Source organism: Leuresthes tenuis, unplaced genomic scaffold, assembly GCF_036924035.1.
Source record: "Leuresthes tenuis unplaced genomic scaffold, fLeuTen1.0.hap1 SCAF_7, whole genome shotgun sequence".
NCBI lineage: Eukaryota > Metazoa > Chordata > Actinopteri > Atheriniformes > Atherinopsidae > Leuresthes > Leuresthes tenuis.
This window is the reverse complement of record NW_027325361.1, coordinates 1,509,056-1,534,790: the sequence shown is the minus strand read 5'-3', so window position 1 is coordinate 1,534,790 and position 25,735 is coordinate 1,509,056. Positions and strand designations below refer to the sequence as shown.

The 25,735-nt window shown below is 43.9% G+C and overlaps 1 protein-coding gene across 1 annotated transcript; it reads left to right on the top strand.

Moving 5' to 3' along the window:
- The first annotated feature begins 259 nt into the window (after window positions 1-259).
- Window positions 260-23,987, top strand: slc1a8a (solute carrier family 1 member 8a). The gene is given in 10 exon segments (XM_072388867.1): window positions 260-508; window positions 11,737-11,816; window positions 12,987-13,202; window positions 16,919-16,961; window positions 17,041-17,248; window positions 17,868-17,967; window positions 19,134-19,634; window positions 20,862-20,996; window positions 21,076-21,178; window positions 22,992-23,987. Coding segments are annotated over 10 exon segments (1,794 nt in total). The 3' UTR covers window positions 23,151-23,987.
- The last annotated feature ends 1,748 nt before the right edge of the window (window positions 23,988-25,735 follow it).

Sequence of the window (25,735 nt, the reverse complement as noted above, 5' to 3'; positions counted from 1 at the left end):
CGTCCAACCCGACTCTGATCTCTCTTCGCTGAGGGAGTGAAACGGAAAGAGCAGCAGCAGCGGATGCCACAACAGAGACGGGAGAGGTTTTCTGCCACCTCTTTAAGCCTCTTAGTGCGTAAGTCTGCCGGCTGCCTGCAGCCGTCCTGCAGGGCTGCCTCGGCTCTGATCACTGACCATCTAATCCGACTGTGGAAAAGGTGAGCTCGTCGGTGGCTCTCACAGGTTTGCCAGTGCGACCCCAGAACTTTCTCAGGGGATGGAGGAGCTTCTGTTGCCGAGCAGCGAGGAGGAGGCGCGCTCCGACCGGAGCTCGTTCGCGCCTGGAGACTCGGGGAGGATGTGGGACCGAGTCAAGTCTTCCTTCCGGGACACGGGGATGAGAGACCTGGCCATCAGGCTGAAGGATTTCTCTGTTCGGAACGGGCTGTTGACGCTGTCGGTCATTTCCGTGATGACCGGCTGCACTTTGGGCTTCATGCTGAGGGGAACTCAGCTGTCCGCACAGGTACCAAAGCTTTACTTTCAGTCTGAGCTGTTGTTCTCTGAAAATGTCATTCCCTGAATGCACCTGCACCGGTGCATAGATCCCCCCCCCCCCCAAACTTGGCGTGAGCCGCCAGGATCTGCCTGCCATGACAGGCTCACGTGTTGTTATCTCCTGCTGACGGACACCTTCAGGTGATATTCAGCAGGAATTAGCTTTCCTGTCTCTATTTCGCATTTTATTTGTGGTTAACTGGTCAGTCACATTCGGCAGGAACTCACTAACTCACTGACCTCCTCAGTCATGACCACAGTTTGGACTGGATTATGTTTCAGTGTGCGGCCCAGAAATACCGTGATATCGAAATATCGTCATATCTTTATCCTGTGGAGTTTGAAGAGAAAGAGACGAGGTTTCGGTAAGTCTCTGTTATTTATTCATCTCCTTACTCCACTTAAAAGAAAACTATTAAACTGACAATAACTGACATCAACTGACAGAACATACATTTCGTTGTCATGGAGACCAGACATAGAACGTTATTTGTGCGCGTTCTAATTCATCAGTGTCGCCACAATCTTTAATTATCGGTGCTTTGTGAATATCGCCTGAAAATGAGGTCTGAGTTGGGTTTTATCCTTGACCTGAGAATCCACTGAAAGGATTTTACAGCCGAGAGTTTTCCTGATATCATGGGGATCTGGCGTGGCTTTCCAGGTCAGCGATTTAACCAAAAACGTACGTCTTGTGACGACACTGATGAATTAGAACGCGCACAAATAACGTTCCATTTCTGGTCTCCATGACAACGGTTGTTCTGTCAGTTGATGTCAGTTGAATAGTTTTCTTTTAAGTGGAGTAAGGAGATGAATAAATAACAGAGACTTACCGAAACCTCGTCTCTTTCTCTTCAAACTCCACAATCTTAGTATTTTTAGACAGATTGGTGACACACTACATATATCTTTGGTTACTTTAGTGTGTTTATAGCGACAAAAATGTCATTTCAGCTGTAAAACTATGTCTGAAGTCATCAGTTTAAACCATGCTTGGATGTGTGAATTCTGTTTGAGTGAAGGAACATTTCAGCAACAATCCTGAGTTTATGAGGTGTTCTTGAACGCACCATGAAGCCCCCCCATGTGTTTACATACAAAATGTTGAATATTTAAAGTGTTTAAATATGGCGGCTGACAGTGGAAGTGAAAAATGATGCTTTAAGGTGCAGAAAGTGATGAGTTGGCCACAGAACAAGCTCGGATCTCCAGTCAGGATGAACTTTGAAGCGGTTTCTCTGATGGACTGTTGGAAATAAAGAATGACGTCACCAGTACTGCTGCTGTTGCCACCAGCTGAATTTTCTCTGAATGACATCACCTTCCTGACTGATACTGAACTGTTAACTTTAATGGGATGAGGTTTAATGCCTGCAGAGACACTTTAACTACAGACATATGATGACTGAAATGAATATTTTTCCTTCTGTTAGAATAAATAAGTAAGAAATCATCACGTTCCCAGGTGTTAAAACTAAGTGAACCCCTGATCCAGCAGCTTCAGCAGCAGTGAGTGTGAAACTAAGTGAACCCCTGATCCAGCAGCTTCAGCAGCAGTGAGTGTAAAACTAAGTGAACCCCTGATCCAGCAGCTTCAGCAGCAGTGAGTGTAAAACTAAGTGAACCCCTGATCCAGCAGCTTCAGCAGCAGTGAGTGTAAAACTAAGTGAACCCCTGATCCAGCAGCTTCAGCAGCAGTGAGTGTAAAACTAAGTGAACCCCTGATCCAGCAGCTTCAGCAGCAGTGAGTGTAAAACTAAGTGAACCCCTGATCCAGCAGCTTCAGCAGCAGTGAGTGTAAAACTAAGTGAACCCCTGATCCAGCAGCTTCAGCAGCAGTGAGTGATAAACTAAGTGAACCCCTGATCCAGCAGCAGCTTCAGCAGCAGTGAGTGATAAACTAAGTGAACCCCTGATCCAGCAGCAGCTTCAGCAGCAGTGAGTGATAAACTAAGTGAACCCCTGATCCAGCAGCAGCTTCAGCAGCAGTGTGTGTAAAACTAAGTGAACCCCTGATCCAGCAGCAGCTTCAGCAGCAGTGTGTGTAAAACTAAGTGAACCCCTGATCCAGCAGCTTCAGCAGCAGTGAGCTGCAGTGATGGTTTCCTGTGAGACGTTATCAGTCTCTCTCCTGGTTCTGGAGGAATCTCGGCCCTCTTCTCTCCAGCGCTGCTTCAGCTCATTGAGGTTTGCAGCATTGGTTTCTGCACAGCTCTCTTAAGGTCCCACCACAGCATTTCAGTCAGGCTGAGGTCTGGACTCTGACTGGACCATTGCAACACCTTGATTCTTTTCTTTTTCCCACATTCTGCTGTAGATCTGCTGCTGTGTTTGGGATCTTTGTCCTGTTGATGAGCCAGTTTCAGCCCAGCTTTAGCTGTGGGACAGATGGCCTCACATCTGACTCTAGAATACTTTGGTATCCAGAGGAGTTCATGGTGGACTCAATGACTGCAAGGTGCCCAGGTCCTGTGGCTGCAGAACCAGCCCAGATCATCAGCCCTCCACCACCGTGCTTGACAGCTGGTATGAGGTGTTTGTGCTGATATGCTGTGTTTGGTTTCCTCCAAACGTGCTGCTGTGCATTAGGACCAAACATCTCCACTTTGCTCTGGTCTGTCCAAAGGACATTGTTCCAGAAGTCTTGAGCTTTGTTCAGATGCAGCTTTGCAAACCTAAGCTGTGCTGCCATGTTCTTTTTAGAGAGAAGAGGCTTTCTCCTGCAGCCCTTCCAAACAAGCCATCCTTGTTCAGTCTTTTTCTAACTGTGCTGCCATGACCTTTGACCTTTAGCATGCTAACTGAGGCCTGTAGAGTCTGAGATGTATGACTTTTAACCTTTAACATGCTAACTGAGGCCCATAGAGTCTGAGATGTAGCTCTGGGCTTTTTCACCTTGGGGTGACCTTTAACCTTTAACATGCTAACTGAGGCCTGTAGAGTCTGAGATGTAGTTCTGGGCTTTTTCACCTTGGGGTGACCTTTAACCTTTAACATGCTAACTGAGGCCTGTAGAGTCTGAGATGTAGCTCTGGGCTTTTTCACCTTGGGGTGACCTTTAACCTTTAGCATGCTAACTGAGGCCTGTAGAGTCTGAGATGTAGCTCTGGGCTTTTTCACCTTGGGGTGACCTTTAACCTTTAGCATGCTAACTGAGGCCTGTAGAGTCTGAGATGTAGCTCTGGGCTTCTTCACCTTGGGGTGACCTTTAACCTTTAACATGCTAACTGAGGCCTGTAGAGTCTGAGATGTAGCTCTGGGCTTCTTCACCTTGGGGTGACCTTTAACCTTTAACATGCTAACTGAGGCCTGTAGAGTCTGAGATGTAGCTCTGGGCTTCTTCACCTTGGGGTGAACTTGCTGGGACGTCCACTCCTGGGAAGATTGACAGCTGTCCTGAATGTTTTCCACTTGTGAATAATCTTTCTCTCTGTAGAATGATGGACTCCAGATAGTCTGGAAATGGCCTTATAACCCTTCCCAGACTGATGGGCAGCAGCAGCTGCTTCTCTGAGATCATTGCTGGTGTCTTTCCTCCTTGGCATCGTGTTAAACTGACAGAACTCCTGCTTTTATAGAGCTGCTCACACTGACTGAGGATCAGTTAATCAGAGCATTGATCAGTTAATCAGAGCATTGATCAGCAGCTCCTGGCTGCTTCTTACCCTCTTAGTTCCTGTGGAACCACAGTGATGCTCACACTGACACTGAGTGGCCCAGCTAAGCTTTTTAAATTTAGCCGGTCTATTAAAACCCTACTATCGTTGCCCGATAACTTTATTGTTACGTCATTCTTCGTACTCGTGCTCAAGCCGATTGGCACTAAGCATGAACTCAGCTCACACCTCTTCAGGTTTCAACTGGACCTACTTTTTGTGTTTGTTGGTTCTGTTGTAAATGTTTCATTCAGGATCCTTTCAGATAAACGTGTTTCATAAGTGGCGTATAGGATCGAATGGAGGTTAAGTCGGGATAATCAGCCTGATTTGGTGTGTTTTTGAATACATTTGGATTAAATGTGGCCATTGAGTCATGAACTCTACCTGCTGTTACAATTAGCTTAATGATACAGGTGCAATGTTATGAGTGCAATGGGATTAAATGTGTCTAAATATATGCATTATATAATTATTATATGCTGGTGAGATTAAGAGAAGGTAAACAGAATGTGTTCAGCAGCTCTTCAGCTGTTTTCATTATAAACTGAAAATTGAGTTTTCAGTCTGTCTGTACTGATGTTAGCGCTCAGGTTTACTAAACTAACAGATGAATGCCCTGGTAAAAAAAATAATAAATGCACTAAATCTATTAAATTTAATCCTACTTCAGTGTACCTGCGGTCAGAATAATCCTCAGTAAATTTAAAGGTGACAGTTTATGGAAAAATCCCTTCTTCCTGCTCCTGGGAGCATATATCAGGGCATCTGAAGAGTAAAACTCCTTCTTCCTGTTCCTGGGAGCATATATCAGGGCGTCTGAAGTCACCAGCAGGTGTAAAACTCCCCAAAACACAACCCTGGTATTTATTTAGTTCCCTTTGTGTGAAAGTTCCTCATTTAACGAGCCGTTCTGATTTTCATTTCTAAAGTACATCACTCCTTAAGTTGGCTCCGCCTCCTCTGCTAAGCCCCGCCTCCCCTGCTAAGCCCCGCCCACTCACCTCCCCCCTGCTGGACGGATGAAGCCAGCTTCTGGTGGAAATGTTCTGCTGTCAGCTGCACTGAGGAGCATGCATCTTCCATCCAGCAGCAGCCTCAGAGGATATAAGAGCCCAGTGGATAAACTATATCTGAGGCTAATGTTCCAGCAGAGTTAGCTAAAGACTGTGAATGTGCAGCAGACACTTTTCATCCCACTGTTTTAACAACTTGGTCCAGTTCAACGCTGGACTGAAGGAACTGAGCCACAAAGAGGATCAGTTCCAACTCTCAGAGCCTGAACTTCAGAGCAGGGAAATGGAAGCATCTGAGAAATAACTCCTCATGGTTTATTTGATTTATTTCTTCCTTTAGCAGCAGCTAACGCTAACAGCTTAGCTAATGAAATAACTCCTCATGGTTTATTTACTGATTTATTTCTTCCTTTAGCAGCAGCTAACGCTAACATCTTAGCTAATGAAGATGACGTACACCAACTTCTAAGGAGTTACTGCTGCTCCTTTCTGAAAGATGAACATTATTGTTCCCACATTACTTTGTTAGCTGAAGCTTTCTAGCTGAACGGTTCCGTTCTGTAACTCAGACAACCTGCAGCTGTGTTTAAGGTGTGTTTCCAACACAACACCGGTCCTCTCCTCACTCTCGGTGTGCTAATGTTACATTATCGGCATGTTTCTGATAAAGATGGAGGTCTCCAGGTACAACTGTTTAATGAGGTTAATATATCCAAAATGTTTAAACGCAGTAATTAACGGTTCACATGCATTACTACGAGTTACGCTGTGCACATCTCCGGCTTGGTCCATTACTGTTGATGAGAAAGCATTGTTTGCTAGCATCTGCTGCTAACTTACAGCTAACTGCTAACTTACAGCTAACTGCTTACTTAAAGCTAACTGCTAACTTACAGCTAACTGCTAACTCACAGCTAACTGCTAACTCACAGCTAACTGCTAACTTACAGCTAACTGCTAACTTACAGCTAACTGCTAACTCACAGCTAACTGCTAACTTACAGCTAACTGCTAACTTACTGCTAACTCACAGCTAACTGCTAACTTACAGCTAACTGCTAACTTACAGGTAACTGCTAACTCACAGCTAACTGCTAACTTACAGCTAACTGCTAACTTACAGGTAACTGCTAACTCACAGCTAACTGCTAACTCACAGCTAACTGCTAACCTGTTTCCCTCTGGGATCCATACAGTAACTGTCTGTATCTATATACAGAGCTGGAGTGTTTCTGACTGCAGGAACAGCTTCATTCTGTCTGTGTTACTGCTTTAAAGTTTACTGTGTTTGTGTTAAATGTGTTAAGAGTAGCCGCTTCCCTCTCCAGAAGCGTGACCCGAATCAGACTCTGATTCGGGTCATTTTTAACTGACTTTTTCAAGAAACTGAAAGACTTCTGAGCTTTGAATTATCTGCAGCTCATCCTGCAGGAAACAGTGTCAGAGAGCTTTAACAGGTGTGAAACCCAGCGTCATCTGTGCATGTAAGAGGTGACACTGTGGCTGACTTCCATGATATGAGTAGAAGAAAGGCCCATGTCAGCCTGCCGTCCTCTAAATTTAGGATGAAAATATCCAATGGATGATTCCGACTGTTTGTAGAAAGAGTTTCTTTGGTAGCACATTTATGAGAATACATTTTTCTCCACATTTTGTAAGAATTACGACAGGTTGATCAGAGAGATTTTAGCATGTTGAAGCAGGACTCTTCCACCCGTAAGTCCAGCTTTAAGAGCTCAGTGTGAGGAGATAAAACTGATATTTTCATGAACAAAATCATTAATAACTGACACCAAAGCCGGGTTTTTTATAAAACACGTCATCAGTTTATCTGAGTCGATGCTAATCAATACTTAGGATGAGCAGCTGTCGGCTGATTGAATGTAAAAACTTTATTTTCAGGCTGTTTTCCTGACGTCATCAGAAGCAGAATCCGACCCAGCAGCTGGAAGTTAAAGCACATCAGGCTCTGCGCAGCATGTTGGTTAAAAATAGGTCCGTTTGACTGAGAAGCGTCTTTCCTGGTAGAATTGATCCGCCTCAGACTAAACTCGCCACCGGCTGGCTCACAGTTTGAACTGTGTCAGTAATTACTGTTTATTTCTAGGAGACATTTAAACACAGCTTATCCATCAGCCGTCCTGCTGAAGGTCAGGGGCGACCTGCACGGGTCACCAACCCACCGCACAGCGAGCCCAATGACAGCATTACTGGTTCAGCTCTGTCGGAGGGACGCTTGGCTGGGTTTTCCTGGATGAAACACCAGAAAAATTCCACTTTTAGGTGTTGAGAGACTGGAGAAGCTGCCTGTTCAGGTGCACCCCACCCGGGACAGGCTGAGGGAAACGGATCCACCTCTGGGTCGGGTTTAGGGAAACGATCCTTCATCAGACCTGTTTCCATCGGCTGGTCTGCAGTGAATAAATTAGACTGTGTGGTTCAGAGATGAAAAGCTGTAATCTGATAAATCCACACCTGCTGAACATTACAAATGTGTTCTGTTTGGGATACTGACTGAACCATTTGTGGCCTTTTAGTGTTCCTCCTCACAGCAAATCATTTCATTCTGTTTAACCGCTGTAGTTCCTGAATGTTAACATCAGATATTATGTAGCTTCAGAGCTGCTGATTAGTCATCGAGAGATAAATCAAATCTGACTCACTGAGCTGCCTGTCTGTTGAGCAGCAGAATCTGCACAGTTTCCCAGAAATACAGAACCATTTTCTTCATATATTTTCCATAAAAACAGGAAGCAGCTGCAGAGATTCACTGAAACATGTTCAAACATGAACATAAACCCAGAATCTGAGGCAGAAACAGAGTTTTTTCTCAGTTCTCAGCAGCTTTAAAGTGAATATCTGCTCTGAGCTCCTTTATTCTCCAACACAGCCTGAACCCTCTGAGACAAGCTTTGTGTCATTTCTTTAAGGAGTCTTCAGGAATAGTTCTCCAGGCTTCTTGAAGGACATCCCAAAGCTCTTCTTTGGATGTGGGCTGCCTTTTGTTCCGTTCTCTGTCAGATGATCCCACACTGCTTCAATAATGTTGAGGTCCGGGCTCTGGGGAGGATTCATCCCTCCATAAGACCTGTTGCCACTGATTTTCAGTCCACTTCTTGTGTCATTTGGCACAGCTCAGCCTTTTCTCCCTGTTTCCCTTCCTTAAGAACGGCTTCTTGACAGCCACCCTTCCATGGAGACCATTTCTGATGAGGCTTGGGCCAACAGTAGATGGATCAGCTGAAGGTCCAGATGCATCTCTCAGGTCCTGTCAGGTCACAGCTGGATTTTTTCCTCTTTCTTAAGGACATCACTTTCAGATCCTGTTCATCTGCTGTAGATAGTTTTTTAGGCCTGACACTTCTTCTTTTGTCCTCCACTTGTCCAGTTTCCTCAAATGTTTTAAGGACACACTGCACACCATGCTGAGATATGCCAAGTTTTCAGCTAATAGCTCTTTGGGAATCACCTTGTTGCTGCAGAAATCCTATTTTCTGTCTGTCAAACTGTGTTTTCTTTGCTGTTTTTCATAGATGCAGCTAAAGAAATGGGAACAAATGATGTGTCTTTGTGACAAAGTGCCTAAAGATCCAGTTTAAAATGGCTTCTTTGCTAAGTTGTCTGTTCTGTGTCGACACAACACTGGTTCATCCCTTGAGTTAGGAGCCTTTTTTCTGCCTGAATGCTTCATAGCTCAGAGTTAAGCGGCTGAACAAAGAAAAAAATGGACTGAAAATGAGTGAAAAACTCTGAAAAAGCTGCAGAACTATTGATCAGGACACTTTAAAGGTTACAGGAGAGTCTGGAAGACATGAGGCCGGATCAGGACTGTCATTAAAAATTAAACCATTTCAAAATGAAAAGAAAAAGAACATTTGAACTTCATTGGGACATTATTACGTCCACATGTTCGTGTATCACAGCTGCAACGTTGCTTAGATTTTGCGCATCAGATTTCCATCAAAGGTGAACCAACAGACCCATCGGAGCTGACTGCGGTGAACTTCCCCGGCAACAACAACTGCTGAGGCTGAGATCCAACCGCAGTCATTAGCTCCTGTGGTCCATCCTCAGAGTCTTGGCAAGCGGCTGCGACTCAATGAGCTCTGTGACAAACCCTTTAGAGCCTTTGGCACACTCAGCCCTGACATCCAGAAGCAAACACCGAGCCGGAGACGAGCAAAATGTGTGCATTTTACCATCAATAAGGACCCGGTGGAGCCTGAGTTCAGAGATGGCTTCTAACCAAAAGGAATTGATTTATTTTTGTGACCAAGCTGGACTGTTTCAGAGTTTTCTTACTGGAGGAAAAGATTCTCATCCAGAAACAGAAGAGGCTGATCACACAAGAGCAAGTTTCACTGTTTCTTTTATTTTCCTTCTGAAAAGATTCAGTCGGTTGCTTCTTTGCCCTTTTAGCTGTTCAGAAGTTGCCACGGAAACCAAATGTTTTTAATGAAAAACAAAAACTTTTTTAGCCCCATTTCTTTCGTGGGTTTCATTAACAGCAGAATATTTGATCCTGTAAACATCGTCCATGTTTTATGACACAAAAATATGGGACTTTATGACTTTTCCATATTTAATGGGACGGATTGAGGCTGGACAGAACAAAATTATGAATAAACCATTGGTTCAGATTGCAAACAGAACACCCAAACTGAGACAAACGGACCTCAACTTCAAAAGAACAGAATTCAATCAGACTTTTGTTTTAGTTTGGATGGTTTGGGGGGAAAAAAGTCTGAAGAAATCCTGATTATCATATTATTGTGACATCATAGAACTTGGAAATATATTTATTATTTATCATTAAGTTCATCTTTTTGTGGTAAATTATTCTGTGAAGTGAAGTTTTGATTCATTCATTGAAATCACAATATTGTTCTTTGTGATATCGATCTGTGATTCTGCTTGTATCACGATTGCTGATGCTTGATTGTTAAACCCTGAAGCTGTTTGCTGTTATTCTGTTTCTCAGGAGGTTGAGGATGATGGAATATGCGCCTGAGCTGTGATAAAGTGATAATAATAGAAAAATGAGCCAATGATATGGAGTAAATCTGGAGGTTTTAAGGCCTCTGAAAGTTTAAATGGGTTTTAATCCATTAAAAAGGACATTTGCTTGTTGACCTCCTCTGCTTTTGTGCTGGTTCAGATGTTTCAGTGGAAGTTTTTGCTCCCTGATGCTGATCAGTTGCAGTGGAAGTTTTTGCTCCCTGATGCTGATCAGTTTCAGTGGAAGTTTTTGCTCCCTGATGCTGATCAGTTTCAGTGGAAGTTTTTGCTCCCTGATGCTGATCAGTTTCAGTGGAAGTTTTTGCTCCCTGATGCTGATCAGTTTCAGTGGAAGTTTTTGCTCCCTGATGCTGATCAGTTTCAGTGGAAGTTTTTGCTCCCTGATGCTGATCAGTTGCAGTGGAAGTTTTTGCTCCCTGATGCTGATCAGTTTCAGTGGAAGTTTTTGCTCCCTGATGCTGATCAGTTTCAGTGGAAGTTTTTGCTCCCTGATGCTGATCAGTTTCAGTGGAAGTTTTTGCTCCCTGATGCTGATCAGTTTCAGTGGAAGTTTTTGCTCCCTGATGCTGATCAGTTTCAGTGGAAGTTTTTTGCTCCATGATGCTGATCAGTTTCAGTGGAAGTTTTTGCTCCCTGATGCTGATCAGTTCCACTTCCTGCTCAGTTCACCTGATGCAAACAGGAAAAACCAGAGAAAACTGATTCGTTCTCCACAGATCCTGCAATGTGGCTCATGAGCTTTGAATGGGTTAAAGATTCTCAGCCATCCAGGCCTTTGTAATCCAAAGAGCTTGAATAAGGGCAACTGGACCTCTTCTTATTGGTTCCTGCAGATGTTTCAACTCTCATCCGAACTGAGGAAGCCTTTCAGATGAGAGCTGAAACATCTTCAAGAACGAAGAGGTCCAGTTGCCTCATTCAAGCTCCTGGGATTTCCTATGAGCTTTACTGCTGCCCAGCGCTGTGGCTGTAATATAGTCGGTGTCACACCGGTGTGCATCAGTCACTGGACAAAGAGTTGAACCTCCTTCTGAGCTTATTGCACAGCCAAAACCAAGGTGGGGCTTCATTTAGTGAGTGTCCACATGACACACCTGTACAAACTTAAAAAGACCGATTATACGGCGCATTAGCAGAGGGTCAACAGCATGAAAGTAAAGATGACTAATTAAGTTCTTCATTGATGCCAACGAGCATCTAAAGTCAGTGATGTCTTTATACTTCTGGACCTTTTAGCAGTACAGTTTCTCCAGTTAAATGAACAGAAATGTGGCAGAAGACACAAACTATTCGACGAATCCAAACCCAAGTTTCACATTTCTTCTCAGGATGTTTCTGCTCAGAAGCTCATCGGTGTTTTAATCCATCATTTTAAGGTTTTCAGAACAATCTCCACCAGCGTTTGTCTCATTTTGATTCATAAACTGATTCAGGAAGCAAAGAAAGTCTCGAACAGGATCAGTTTGCATCCTGCAGACCAGCTGATTTATTTCTCTCCGCAGGCCAAGATCTACTTCTCTTTTCCCGGAGAGCTGCTGATGAGGATGCTGAAGATGCTCATCCTTCCTCTCATCACGTCCAGGTAGGAGGACACGTTTCTGTCAGTCTTTGGTTCTGATTCTGTGAAAAAGGTGTCAAAACGTGTTCAACTTTCTCCAGAATCACCTTTGATGATCGTCCCTGTGCTTCTTTCACACTTCTGTTGGGAAGTTTCAGAGAAACGTGATGAAGCTAAAATAAAATGATATTCTGAGTAATTTGCAATGACTCGAGTGTCTTTAAGTGTTGGGAGAAGGAAACATTACAAAGTGACCCTAACCCTCCTGACTTTTATGGGACGTGTTGCAGGTCTGAAATGTAAAAATGATGTTTGTTAACAGATGAAACGAAGCTGATGAGACACAACAGGAAATATGTTGAGTTCAGGCTGCGAAACAAGATGTTAGAATCACTCCAATTAATTTACCTATTTCTTCATTTCAAGGAGAACTCCGGTATTTTTAAACCTTATTTCTGGCATGAAATACATTCATCTACTCACTGAGAACAGTTTGGTGAAAGTCGGCGTCCTTCAGAAGATATTTAGATAACTGGAGATCCATATAACGGAGTGAACGGGGCTTAGAGGATGCAGCCTCTAAATAAGGCATTATCTGTCTTTATTTCACCAATACTTTAAGAAGAATGAATGAATGAACGTGTGCTATAGCTCTGTTAGCTCATAGCTCTGTTAGCTCATAGCTGCTGTTATGTGGCTACTTGCAGCTATAGGAGAGCTAACGGAGGGATTTCTACACAGGCACTCTACTGGGACCACTTCATCCACACGCCCCCCTGCAGCACAGTTTATTCACTCCGTGCTCTGTGACAGTCGGCTAACTTCACACAGAGTTTGCTGCTGATAGTTTTGTGCAACATGGCAGGATATTTATCAGATTTTGATGACTTTGAGTAAGATGGACGTTCTTACCGGAGTGAATGAGCTGTGCTGCAGCCATGCTGTGGATGAAGTGGTCCCAGTAGAGTGCCTGTGTAGAAATCCCGGAAAAAATACCGGAGTTCCCCTTTAAGCAAAAATACAACAACAACAAAAAAAAAATGACCAAAGAACAGAAGGACACTTAAGTGATCAATGAAGTGCTCCTTCCTGTCAGCCTGGTGGAGCAATAAGTAGGCCCTGTTAATGAGTTTCCCTCCAGGTTTTTAGAAGCTAACCAAGCTCATCCTCATCTTTACTTGTCTTGCTTTGCAGTTTAATGTCGGGTTTGTCGTCTATGGAATCGAAGGCATGCTGCCGGATGGGCGTCCTCACTGTCACCTACTACCTGTGGACCACCTTCATCGCCGTGGTGGTTGGCATCTTACTGGTGATCATCATAAAACCCGGTGTGGGGACGGAAATGGAGAGCAACCGGCTGGGTGGCGGGCCTGTCATGACCTCTGCTGACGCCCTGCTCGACCTGATCAGGTGAGAGTAGAATAAAACTTTGCTGTGAAAGTATACATATATACAGAATTTAACCAAGTTACAGGTGAAAAAGAAAGTCCAAGTTCAATTCCAAGCTTTCAGGTATCAGGACATAATAGAAAGCAGTCTCTCTCATGGTTCTGGAGGAATCTCGGCCACTCTTCTCTCCAGTGCTGCTTCAGCTCATTGAGGTTTGCAGCATTGGTTTCTGCACAGCTCTCTTAAGGTCCCACCACAGCATCTCAGTCAGGCTGAGGTCTGGACTCTGACTGGACCATTGCAACACCTTGATTCTTCTCTTTTTCCCACATTCTGCTGTAGATCTGCTGCTGTGTTTGGGATCTTTGTCCTGTTGATGAGCCAGTTTCAGCCCAGCTTTAGCTGTGGGACAGATGGCCTCACATCTGACTCTAGAATACTTTGGTATCCAGAGGAGTTCATGGTGGACTCAATGACTGCAAGGTGCCCAGGTCCTGTGGCTGCAGAACCAGCCCAGATCATCAGCCCTCCACCACCGTGCTTGACAGCTGGTATGAGGTGTTTGTGCTGATCTGCTGTGTTTGGTTTCCTCCAAACGTGCTGCTGTGCATTAGGACCAAACATCTCCACTTTGCTCTGGTCTGTCCAAAGGACATTGTTCCAGAAGTCTTGTGCTTTGTTCAGATGCAGCTTTGCAAACCTAAGCTGTGCTGCCATGTTCTTTTTAGAGAGAAGAGGCTTTCTCCTGCAGCCCTTCCAAACAAGACATCCTTGTTCAGTCTTTTTCTAACTGTGCTGCCATGACCTTTAACCTTTAACATGCTAACTGAGGCCTGTAGAGTCTGAGATGTAGCTCTGGGCTTTTTCACCTTGGGGTGACCTTTAACCTTTAGCATGCTAACTGAGGCCTGTAGAGTCTGAGATGTAGCTCTGGGCTTTTTCACCTTGGGGTGACCTTTAACCTTTAACATGCTAACTGAGGCCTGTAGAGTCTGAGATGTAGCTCTGGGCTTTTTCACCTTGGGGTGACCTTTAACCTTTAACATGCTAACTGAGGCCTGTAGAGTCTGAGATGTAGCTCTGGGCTTCTTCACCTTGGGGTGACCTTTAACCTTTAACATGCTAACTGAGGCCTGTAGAGTCTGAGATGTAGCTCTGGGCTTTTTCACCTTGGTGTGACCTTTAACCTTTAACATGCTAACTGAGGCCTGTAGAGTCTGAGGTGTAGCTCTGGGCTTTTTCACCTTGGGGTGACCTTTAACCTTTAACATGCTAACTGAGGCCTGTAGAGTCTGAGATGTAGCTCTGGGCTTCTTCACCTTGAGGTGAACTTGCTGGGACGTCCACTCCTGGGAAGATTGACAGCTGTCCTGAATGTTTTCCACTTGTGAATAATCTTTCTCTCTGTAGAATGATGGACTCCAGATAGTTTGGAAATGGTCTTCTGCATTGTTTTAACTCACACCTGAATGCTGCTTTGAGTACTCTGAAGGTCACGCTAATTTCCTCCACCTCCGCTGCAGAGATTCTGGAAAATGAAGAGTTATACTAAACAAGAAAGTCAAGGAGCTTTGGTTGTTGTGTCTATTCTGCTGTGGATCTTAACATTAGATTAATGGTCACAGACTGACAGTCCACCGGTTAACTCAGCTGCGAACAACAAAACGTAGAAAACACACCAACACACACATCAATCCCATTAGAGTGCGGGCTGATCAGGGTATTTTTAGTAATCCTGGGAGGATAAGTGACAGATTAACCGAGTCAGTGATCTCTGCTGTGGCACGTTGGCTGACCGAGCTCTCGTGCCAACTTTGGAAGAAGCTGCACGAGCGGGTCGAACACATCATCATCCTGTTGACCCCTGACCCCCGACCCCTGCTGTGAGGGTCAGCCGATCCGGACAGGTTACCCGTCAGACTGAAAAGCCTCTCTCTGTGGCAGCGTTTTTGACCTGTTACATGACAGAAGATGTTGTTGTTATGTTTCTGTATTTAGGAGTAAAAGACGTCCACAAGAGGATGGACGGCTCTTCTTCAGGAGTTACGGCCATCTCTGGGAATATCTGGGGTGTCATTGTGCATTGGTGGAAGGTTTCGCTGAGTTTTGACTGGAATGTTTCTGTATTCAGCAGACGCTTGAAGATATAACAGCTTTATAAAAAGCTAACAATAAGCTACATAGAAGGAACCCAGGAGTCCGACTCTGTCAGAGGGGACAGAGTAGAGATAGGGTGCAGGCATAGAAGGAAGAGCAGAAAGATAAAGTGCAGAGATAGAGGGGGGAGGGAAGTACAAGGTAAGTGCTGGGATAGGAGATGCTCTCTGAAGAGCTGGGTTTTCAGGAGCTTCTTGAAGATAGACAGGGACGCCCCTGTTCTGGTAGCGCTCGGTAGGTCATTCCACCATCGTGGGACGACACATGAACAGAGTTTGGATTGTCTTAGGCGTGGTGTAGGAGCTGCTAGACGACAATCCTGGGACCAACGGAGGGACCCAGTTGGGACAGAAGCCTTTGCAAGAGCCTTCAAGTAGATGGAGCCGTTCCATTAAGCTCTTTGTAGCTAACATCAGGGACTTGGATCTGATGCAGGCGGCTAAGGGCAGCCACAGGAGCTCAATGAACAGAGGGGGGACGTGTTCTTTTAGGCTGATCCAAGACCAGACGCACCGCCGCGTTCTGGACCATCTGAAGAGGTTTCACAGGCTGGAGACCAGTTAGGAGACCAGTTAGGAGACCAGTTAGGAGAGCAGTTAGGAAACCAGTTAGGAAACCAGTTAGGAAACCAGTTAGGAGACCAGTTAGGAGACCAGTTAGGAGAGCGTTGCAGGAGTCAAGGCAGGAGATGACCATGGCCTGCAGCAGGAGCTGGGGGTCATGTTGGGTTAAGTATGGTCTGATCTTTCTTATGTTTAGTAATGCAAAGCGGCACGAACGAGCAACCGAGGTAACGTGTTCTTTGAAGGTTAGTTGGTCATCAATCATGACACCCAAGTTTCTAGCACCCAAGATGGCAGCTAACAGCCTTCTCGTCAGTGCAGATCTCAGCTGTCAGAGTGGATAAGTCTGTTGTGGGGTCCAGAGCAGAGTCAGTACGAGGACGGGCTCAGAAAGAACAGCGAATCGTTCCGTAAAGGCCTTATTAAGATGCTGTGGTTGGACTGTTGAGGAATACTTTCTACTCAGGACTGCCTCCACCCTCACTGATCCTAGCCTCCTGTGTTACTTTGCCTCTTGGTACTGAAGACCTCAGAACATCTGCCCAAAGCAACCCTCCGAACACTTGATGTGTGGAAATGCCAAGGCTCTGCAGAAGCATCGCTTACATTTCACAAAATGAAGGTTAAGCCTTGGTGCAGCTCTTTGGGAAGATTTGATGATGTGGCAGCTGTGAAGGACCCTTCCTCGGCTTTTAGATTCACCTGCAGGTTGAGCCAGTAAAGGTCCAGCTTCCTGTGAGCTGTTTAAACTCTGAATGATGGTTCTACTGTAAAGTCTGAGCTGCAGGGTCTAAGGAGGACTGGGTTCCTCAGCTGTTGTCACAGCACACCAGTCCAAACTGAGCTGCAGGTGTTATCGGTGTGCATAGATCCGTAAACTTTGACGGTGCTGAAATTGTCTGATTTGTCTAATCTCTTACTTACTTTTCTGTTTTTACCTTCTTCTTCTTCTGTTTTTACCTTCTTCTTGTCTGATTTTGACAAAGTTTAATGGCCGTTTCTCTTCTTGTTCCACAGAAACATGGTTCCCTCCAACTTGATCGAAGCCACGTTTCAGCAGGTAAGACGGCACCAGGTTAAAACTGATGTTCGCGCCTCACGCTTTGCTTCCTGTAACAAACCCGGTTGTGTTTATCCAGTACAAAACGGACCTGGTCCAAATCCTCAAAGTCCCGACGAAATCCATCCAGTCCGACTTCGTCTACGTCATTCCTGATGACAACGACCCCAAAGGGCGGACGGTGTACCTGGAGCTGACTCCGCCCCCAGAGGTCATGTACAAAACCAGTCCTGGCAGCAGCCAGCAGATGAACGTCCTCGGTATCGTCATCTTCTCGGCCACGATGGGTGAGCAGGAACTGGCCGAATCCTGAGACGGTTTTCTAGCATCATGACTCATGAGTTTCAGCTCACTCACACTGAGGACTTCCCTCATCTTTCTACACGTTTTTGCAAACACTTCTAATATAATATATTTAATTTATAAAGCACCAAATCATAACAGATCTTTATGCATTTATGCATTTAGCAGATGCTTTTATCCAACAACTTAGTAGGCAGATAGGGTACGGGGGCCTTGCCTAAGGACCCCAACTGGAGGTAGTACCTTTCAGGCAGGGGATTTGAACCCAGGTCACCCACATGAAAGGTGGCAATCCAGTTCCTGACAAATATCTTGTCAAGGCTCCAAATTAGTCCAATTCATCCATTCAAGGACTGTTGAAAATGTGAAAGTTCGACCATTTCTTCAGAGATGGATTTAGTTGATTTTTTTCCAAACCTGTCGGTTGGTTTTAAGGTGCTTTAAGGGTCAACAGTCAGCATTAGAAACTGCAAAATACATCAGAACAAATCCAGAAGAAAGTGAGTGGCTCTGCTGAAGGCCGGCGGATGAACCGTGTGTCTGATTCTGTTTGAAATGTTCGTGTCTGTTGGGACTGTAACGGTGTTCGTTCATCTGCTGCAGGTCTGCTGCTGGGCAGGATGGGAGAACGAGGAGCTCCGCTGGTCAACGTCTGCCAGTGTATTAATGAGTGTGTGATGAAGATCATCAACGCTGCTGTTTGGTGAGACGAACCTCTGCACCTACACAACCTTGTGTTCTTTACACATGAAACAAGCCGCCTGCGCTGACTCTGGCTCAGCTGTTTGTTGGTGGTCGTCCTTGGAAACGCAGCAGGGTTATGTTCACCTGACCTGCTGACCCATCAGTTACGGCTCTGACTCCGCCTCTGCTCAGGGTCACGACCTGAGCTGATTAAAGCCAGCAGCAGCGCACGAGTTCCTGCTCTGAACACACACATGCAGCTCTGTGTGTTACACCTGCTGCCAACACATTATTTGTGTTAAATTTCCTGAGGCTTTTTCATTTTTTAGGGATTTAATTGCACAAAAAAGCACTGAAAAAAAGCACCAAAATCAGCAGATATGAGGGCTCACAGGTCCAGAAGGCTTTGGGAAAACCAACAGAAACACATATTCTGACAGGAAGTGTCTGAACAAGCGTTAGAGTTAACCAAGCCAGAACTAAATGGATTCTGGATATTTCAGTCATTTAATGTGTTCCAGTCCTTTAGTTTCAAGGTTGGATCTTTTTAAAGCGAGACTCAACCAGCTTATTACCACCTGGAGTGTGGAGTGACGCCTGAGAGGAGTCGACCAGAACCACAACTAAATATAAAGAACATTCCCAGAACGAGCAGCCAGCAGTAGATTGATTACGTGAGCGTAAAGGATGAAAAATGAAGCTTTGTTCACGCTCGCTGTTCTTATCCGTGCGCAGTGTCGAGCGTCCTGCTGCCGTTCTTGGTGCTTTGGTGTCGGTTCGGCTGGTTGTAAATTTTTGTAACGTGGAAGTTGAAACACTTTATTTACGTTTGTTTGTGCATGTTGTACTTCCTGTATGACTTCTTCTGAAGCTTTTTCTGTCGTGTGGCGGCGCCATGGCGCCGGGATGAGCAATAAAGGCTTTGTGTTGATGTCACAATAATAAAAAAGCAGCGAATATAATCACAGCTTTTTTTGGAAGCTCTGTTCTATAAACTCTTTACTGTAGATATTTAACGGTCTTATGCTAGTCTTTCGTTACTCCTTCATAGTGACAGTAATACGATCATCTGTCAGATGAAATGGAAACAAAGACTTGCTTCTGAGAGGATGAACATTAGACTGGAATGATTTTCTTTGTAAGAACACTTTAATCCAACAAGGATGGTCTTTGTTGTCCTCTCAGGTATTTCCCATTTGGGATCATCTTCTTGGTGGCAGGGAAAATCCTGGACATGCAGGACCCGAGCACGCTGGGGAAGAAGCTGGGCTGGTACGGTATCACCGTGCTTGCCGGCCTCTTCGTCCATGGTCTCATCATCCTGCCTCTCTTCTACTTCATCCTCACCAAGAAGAATCCCTTCTCCTACATCCGTGGGCTGCTGCAGGCCATGGTGGTCGCTCTGGCCACCTCCTCCAGGTCAGAACTGCTCCAACTGGTGCTCTGTAAGTAGATTTTTGTTCAGTTTACTCAACCCTCATCTCTTCTCAGCTCTGCCACGCTTCCCATCACCATGAAATGCTTGTTGGAAAACTGCCACGTCGACCGGCAGATCGCTCGCTTTGTCCTCCCTGTTGGAGCCACCATCAACATGGACGGCACGGCGCTTTACGAGGCCGTGGCGGCCATCTTTATTGCTCAGGTTAATGACTACGAGCTGGACTTTGGACAGTTGGTCACCATCAGGTAAACCAACACAGACTTTGGTGTTAACAGCACCAACAGGTGTTTTTGTGTGAAAGTTACTTTCTTCTTCTGTTGTTACCTTCTTCTTCTTCTGTTGTTACCTTCTTCTTCTGTAGTTACATTTTTCTTCTTCTGTTGTTACCTTCTTCTTCTTCTGTTGTTACCTTTTTCTTCTGTTGTTACCTTTTTCTTCTGTTGTTACCTTTTTCTTCTTCTGTTGTTACCTTTTTCTTCTTCTGTTGTTACCTTTTTCTTCTTCTGTTGTTACCTTTTTCTTCTTCTGTTGTTACCTTCTTCTTCTTCTGTTGTTACCTTCTTCTTCTGTTGTTACCTTCTTCTTCTTCTGTTGTTACCTTCTTCTTCTTCTGTTGTTACCTTCTTCTTCTTCTTCTGTTGTTACCTTCTTCTTCTTCTTCTGTTGTTACCTTCTTCTTCTTCTGTTGTTACCTTCTTCTTCTTCTTCTGTTGTTACCTTCTTCTTCTTCTTCTGTTGTTACCTTCTTCTTCTGTTGTTACCTTTTTCTTCTTCTGTTGATACCTTCTTCTTCTACTGTTGTTACCTTTTTCTTCTATTGTTACCTTTTTCTTCTTCTGTTGTTACCTTTTTCTTCTTCTGTTGTTACCTTCTTATTCTGTTGTTACCTTCTTCTTCTTCTGTCGTTACCTTCTTCTTCTTCTGTTTTTACACACTGGTCACACTGTAGACCTTCAAAGTCTTTCGATTTATGTTTTGGGAGATTTTGATAAGCCTAATGAGCTGATTGAGATCTGGGACCTTTGAAAAGTGTATCCTAGCGTTCACATTTTGTGATTCATGGTGTGTTTTTCTTTTTTCCCGCTCTAAACTAAGAAAAAATCATAATTTATGATGTGATGTGTTTTATAAACCTGAGTTTGAGGCCGTTCAGTGTTATGCAAAGAATGTCTGCCTTTAGAAATAGTTTGTTATGAAGTCATGCGTTGTAGCGTTGCTGTAACAACAACAAGCTTCAGTGTCCGTTTCAGGTCAGATTGGGTGTAATTAATCCAGCTCAAATGTCAACAACAAGCCCACCATCAGTGTAGATCAGGGATGTCAAACTCCGGTCCTCGAATCAGGTGTGTTGGAGCAGGGAAGCATCTAAAACCTGCAGGACAGCGGCCCTCCAGGACCGGAGTTTGACATCCCTGGTATAGATCTTCTGCTTCTCCGATTGGTGGAATTTTACCCTCCCTTTGTTGTTCCAGCATCACAGCAACAGCTGCCAGCATCGGTGCAGCCGGCATCCCTCAGGCCGGGCTGGTTACTATGGTGATCGTGCTCACCTCTGTGGGCCTGCCACCAGATGACATCACACTCATTGTGGCCATTGACTGGATTCTGTAAGTCAAAGTAGTGATTACATGGAAATGTCTTGGTATTGGTAATCCGATGCCGGGTCTGACAGCGTCCGCTCTGCAGTGACAGGTTTCGGACCGTGATCAACGTGCTCGGCGATGCTCTGGCAGCAGGAATAATCGCACACCTGTGTCGGAAAGACTTCCCCCTGAGTGGAGCCGGAAAGGTAAAACACAACAGCAGAGGTTGGAGGTTTTAAAGATCAAAACATTCAGAGTTTGACTCGAAGACAGTTACGGTTTATTATCCTGACAAACTTAAGATGGATTTTAGATAAAACCTCATTTTTGTAGTCAATTTCAATTCAATTCAGTTTTATTTATAAAGCGCCAAATCACAACAAATGTCATCTCAAAACAAGTCAAAGATACAGTCCAATTCAAGCCAATTAGAATCCAGTTAATTGTAATCATAATCCAATCAAATCCAATAAATTAAATTCAGAATTAGTCCAATTCATTCATATGGAGCCAATTCAATAACAGTTTCCTAACTAAGGAAACCAACAGTTTGCACTTCTCTTTGATCCAAATGTATATATATAGATATCAGTCAGAGGTTTGTTCCTTTTACTCACCTTAATCTCATTGTTTATACAATTAGATCAGACTTCTCTCAGTCGCCTTCAACTGGTGCAAAATGCTGCTGCTGCCCGTCTTTTAACCAACACTAACAGATATATGCACATCACTCCTGTTCTTAACTCCCTTCACTGACTTCCTGTCCTTTATAGAATTGATTTTAAACTTTTAATGTTTGGTTTTAAAGCTCTTAACGGCCTCACCCCATCGTATTTATCTGAGCTTTTAACTGTAACCCTGGCAGAGCTCTGAGGTCAACAAATCAACTTTTTCTGGAAGTGTTCAGGTCAAAATACAAGCCCTGGGGTGCCCCCAGGCTCTGGAATAAGCCCCCCCCCCTGAGATGCGTCTTATTTCTGACCTGGGCCTCTTTAAATCAGGGCTAAAAACATACTTATTTAGGATGGCTTTTAATACCCAGTAGTATGGTGACTCTTTTATATTATCTTATTCAATTTTGCTGTATTTTATAGTTTTTTTACTTATTCTTTTCTTTATCTATTATCTGCTGTAAAGCACTTTAGTACCGAAATGGGTTGTTGTAAAGGGCTGTATAAATAAATTACATTTATAGTTACCATGTCCTGTGTATGGGTGCATCTTCTAAAGGTTTCCTCCTAAAATCAGTCCAATTATTATCATTCTAATTGTCATTATTATAATTACATATCATTTTAGTTTTGCCCTGCTCCAGGTACGTAAGCAGCCTCCGACAGGAAACAGGAGCCGGTTGCTTCATTCATGCCTGTGGTCTTGGATTAAATTAGATGCCAGCAGCATTTACTCGCATCGGGCCAACAACCACAACAGATTAGAGCTGCGACTGTCGTGTTAGATCTGGTTGAGTCTCCATTAAGCCCCGCCCCCTTCGCTGCACTTTCTGTTGCTGGGTCGATGTTAAATGATTAGATGTAATTAGATTAAGCAACACAGCTCTAATAAAACAGAGCGTTTATGTTCTTTCTGTTCTTACTTTAAACCGTTTTGGACCCTAAATTCTACAGAACCTCTCCTTTAATGCTCCTGTTTTCTAAGTTCTGATCAGAGATGACACAAAGTCTGAGCTCGTGCAGGGCCTTGACTTCGCTGGTTGCCATGGTTATGCCAGATTACATCAACACTTTAGGATGGATTGATACTAAAAGTCCGAGCACAACATTTCCAGTAATGCTGCATGTTCAGATGTTTTTTCCCACAGCTTTCGTTTAAATTATTCACCGTTTAAGCAGAATGATAATGATGGATCAGACTAATGTCTGGGCATGGGGAACAGATTTAGAGTTGGACCATGGCTCGCTTGGCTGAGCATAACATCAGGACATGAGGGGTGAACAGCTGGCCTTCAGGCTCTGGTATCAGCGGGTTTTCTGGGCTGATGTGTTTCTGTTTCCTCCGCAGCCGTCATACGGGACGCAGGCTCCTCACAACAACTCCCACGGCATCGACGTCCCGATGACCGAGATCCACACGCACAAAGACTGCATGTTTGATGCCACAGGCGACTCGATGAGCCATGGGCACGCGCACACCGTCTACTACAACATCTGCCAGGTGTGACGGAGAGGGCGGAGCCTCAGGACACCCCAGACCCAGCATGGTCCGGTCAGATCACATTGTGCAGGACCACGACTCAGAATGGGGGGGTTCTGTTTCACAGTATCTCACCTGCTGGTCTGAACATGAAATCTTTTCCATGGGATTAAGGAATGAAGTGATTCAGAACCCAAACACGTGGGCCTTTTATGTTGGAACTGGGTTTCAGGACCAAACCGGATCGTACAGAACAAAGTGAAAGCACTCAGGAGTCGGGGTGTTGTGCTGGATCTTCCACAGGAACAAACGTCTTCATGCTCCACTCTGTCGGACCTCTCAGGCTGAGAGAACTGGGATTTGATTGGCCAGCACAAGGTGCTCACCCTGCCTGAAGGGATAAAGGTAATGAATGAATCCAAGTGCTCTTCATCCCGCAGACCCAACCGTCCTCTTCCTCTGCATGCTGGCATGCGCTCTGACTGACTTCATTTGAAGTCACGGTGCATTATTTTCTCCTTTTGTTTGTTGAACTTGAACTTAAATCTGTTCGCTGAAGCTCAAGTGAACTGATCACAGTTTGGATTCCAGCTGACTCTTTAAACCCTTCAGAACAGATTCTGAGTTCTACAGATTCTCCCAAACCAGCTGAAAACAACCCGTCTGTGCTCAGATTTAATCATTCAAGCTCTTGATTCACGAAACGTCTTTTTCTCAACTTGTTCCTGTTTCTGTCGGTGTTAAACAGTTTGTTAAACAGTTTGTTGATGATCCACAGATGTGTGAAAGAGATGAACCCAACAAACAGTCCAGAGCTGTAGCATGTTGGTATGGAATGTCATTTTCATCAATATTATAAAGAAACTTATGAATAGGAAACAAATCAATACATTAATGAATACAAATTTGTTCGTGTAGATCAAGAAAACATTTTTAAATATATTATAAAAATGGTTGCATTCATTTCACAGCTGCGATATTCAAATGAGGGGGTGTGGCTATCCGACCGGGTCACACAAAGCAGGTACCAATCAGTACATTTACAGGATGATCCACACATTTTTTTAATGAGACTAAAACTGGTACTTTTCTACATGTGAACATGTTCAAGAGTGAATAAATTAATGAATAAGTAAACATCTCAGGGGAAAGATACCAAGGTAAAGGTCACAGAATATGATAGAAAAAGTGGGCAGGATGTAGAAATCAACATACTAAACAGAGCAAAAAATTTAACTCCAAATACTAAGAACAAAATGTAGAAAACATTAATAAAATCAAACACTGAAAAAGCAAAACAAAAATCACAAAATGAAACAGAAAATTACCCGATAAACAGTTTGGGAGTCAAGTTATTCCTGCCTGTGTTTGTTCAGTTGGACTCTCTGTGCTCAAGAAGAAGAAGGTAACAACAGAAGAAGAAGAAGGTAACAGCAGAAGAAGAAGAAGGTAACAACAGAAAAAGAAGAAGGTAACAACAGAAGAAGAAAAGGGTAACAACAGAAGAAGAAGAAGGTAACAACAGAAAAAGAAGAAGGTAACAACAGAAAAAGAAGAAGGTAACAACAGAAGAAGAAAAGGGTAACAACAGAAGAAGAAGAAGGTAACAACAGAAGAAGAAAAAGGTAACAACAGAAGAAGAAAAAGGTAACAACAGAAGAAGAACAAGGTAACAACAGAAGAAGAACAAGGTAACAACAGAAGAAGAACAAGGTAACAACAGAAGAAGAACAAGGTAACAACAGAAGAAGAACAAGGTAACAACAGAAGAAGAACAAGGTAACAACAGAAGAAGAAAAAGGTAACAACAGAAGAAGAACAAGGTAACAACAGAAGAAGAACAAGGTAACAACAGAAGAAGAAAAAGGTAACAACAGAAGAAGAAAAAGGTAACAACAGAAGAAGAACAAGGTAACAACAGAAGAAGAACAAGGTAACAACAGAAGAAGAACAAGGTAACAACAGAAGAAGAAAAAGGTAACAACAGAAGAAGAAAAAGGTAACAACAGAAGAAGAAAAAAGTAACAACAGAAGAAGAAAAAAGTAACAACAGAAGAAGAAAAAAGTAACAACAGAACAACTGCAGAGGAAGAATGCATCTTTCTTTAAAGCTTTAAAACCAATTCTCAGCTGGACATGAGGATCATTTAACAGTTCAACCTTTAAGTATTTACTACATTTATCTGTTGAAGTCTAATCATCTTAAAGTCCGGTTATTCATTAAAGTATTGATTATTTATTGATGTTTAAAATGGCATTCCATACGTTTGGACCGAGAAACTGTACAATACCAACAGCAGCAGAATTAAACCAAGAGCGTGAACTTCATTATGTCCGAGTACAAACTGATGATTGAATGACACAGATTTGTTTTTCTCTTGCTAGTTTAAACCAAAAATCGATTAATTTTTTTTATTTTACTGGGCGACTGCTCTGAAGTTTGTGGAACGTTACAAAGCAAAGAAGCAGCTCGCTGTAAGCACACCTGCCGCTTTCTTTCACCTTTCATTGACTGATAATCAAAAGTCATACGTGTTGTGGAGCCTCTCAACGTCCTGCGAACATGGAGAAACATCAGCTGCTGATGAAATACCGGTTTATAAGCAGAGGAA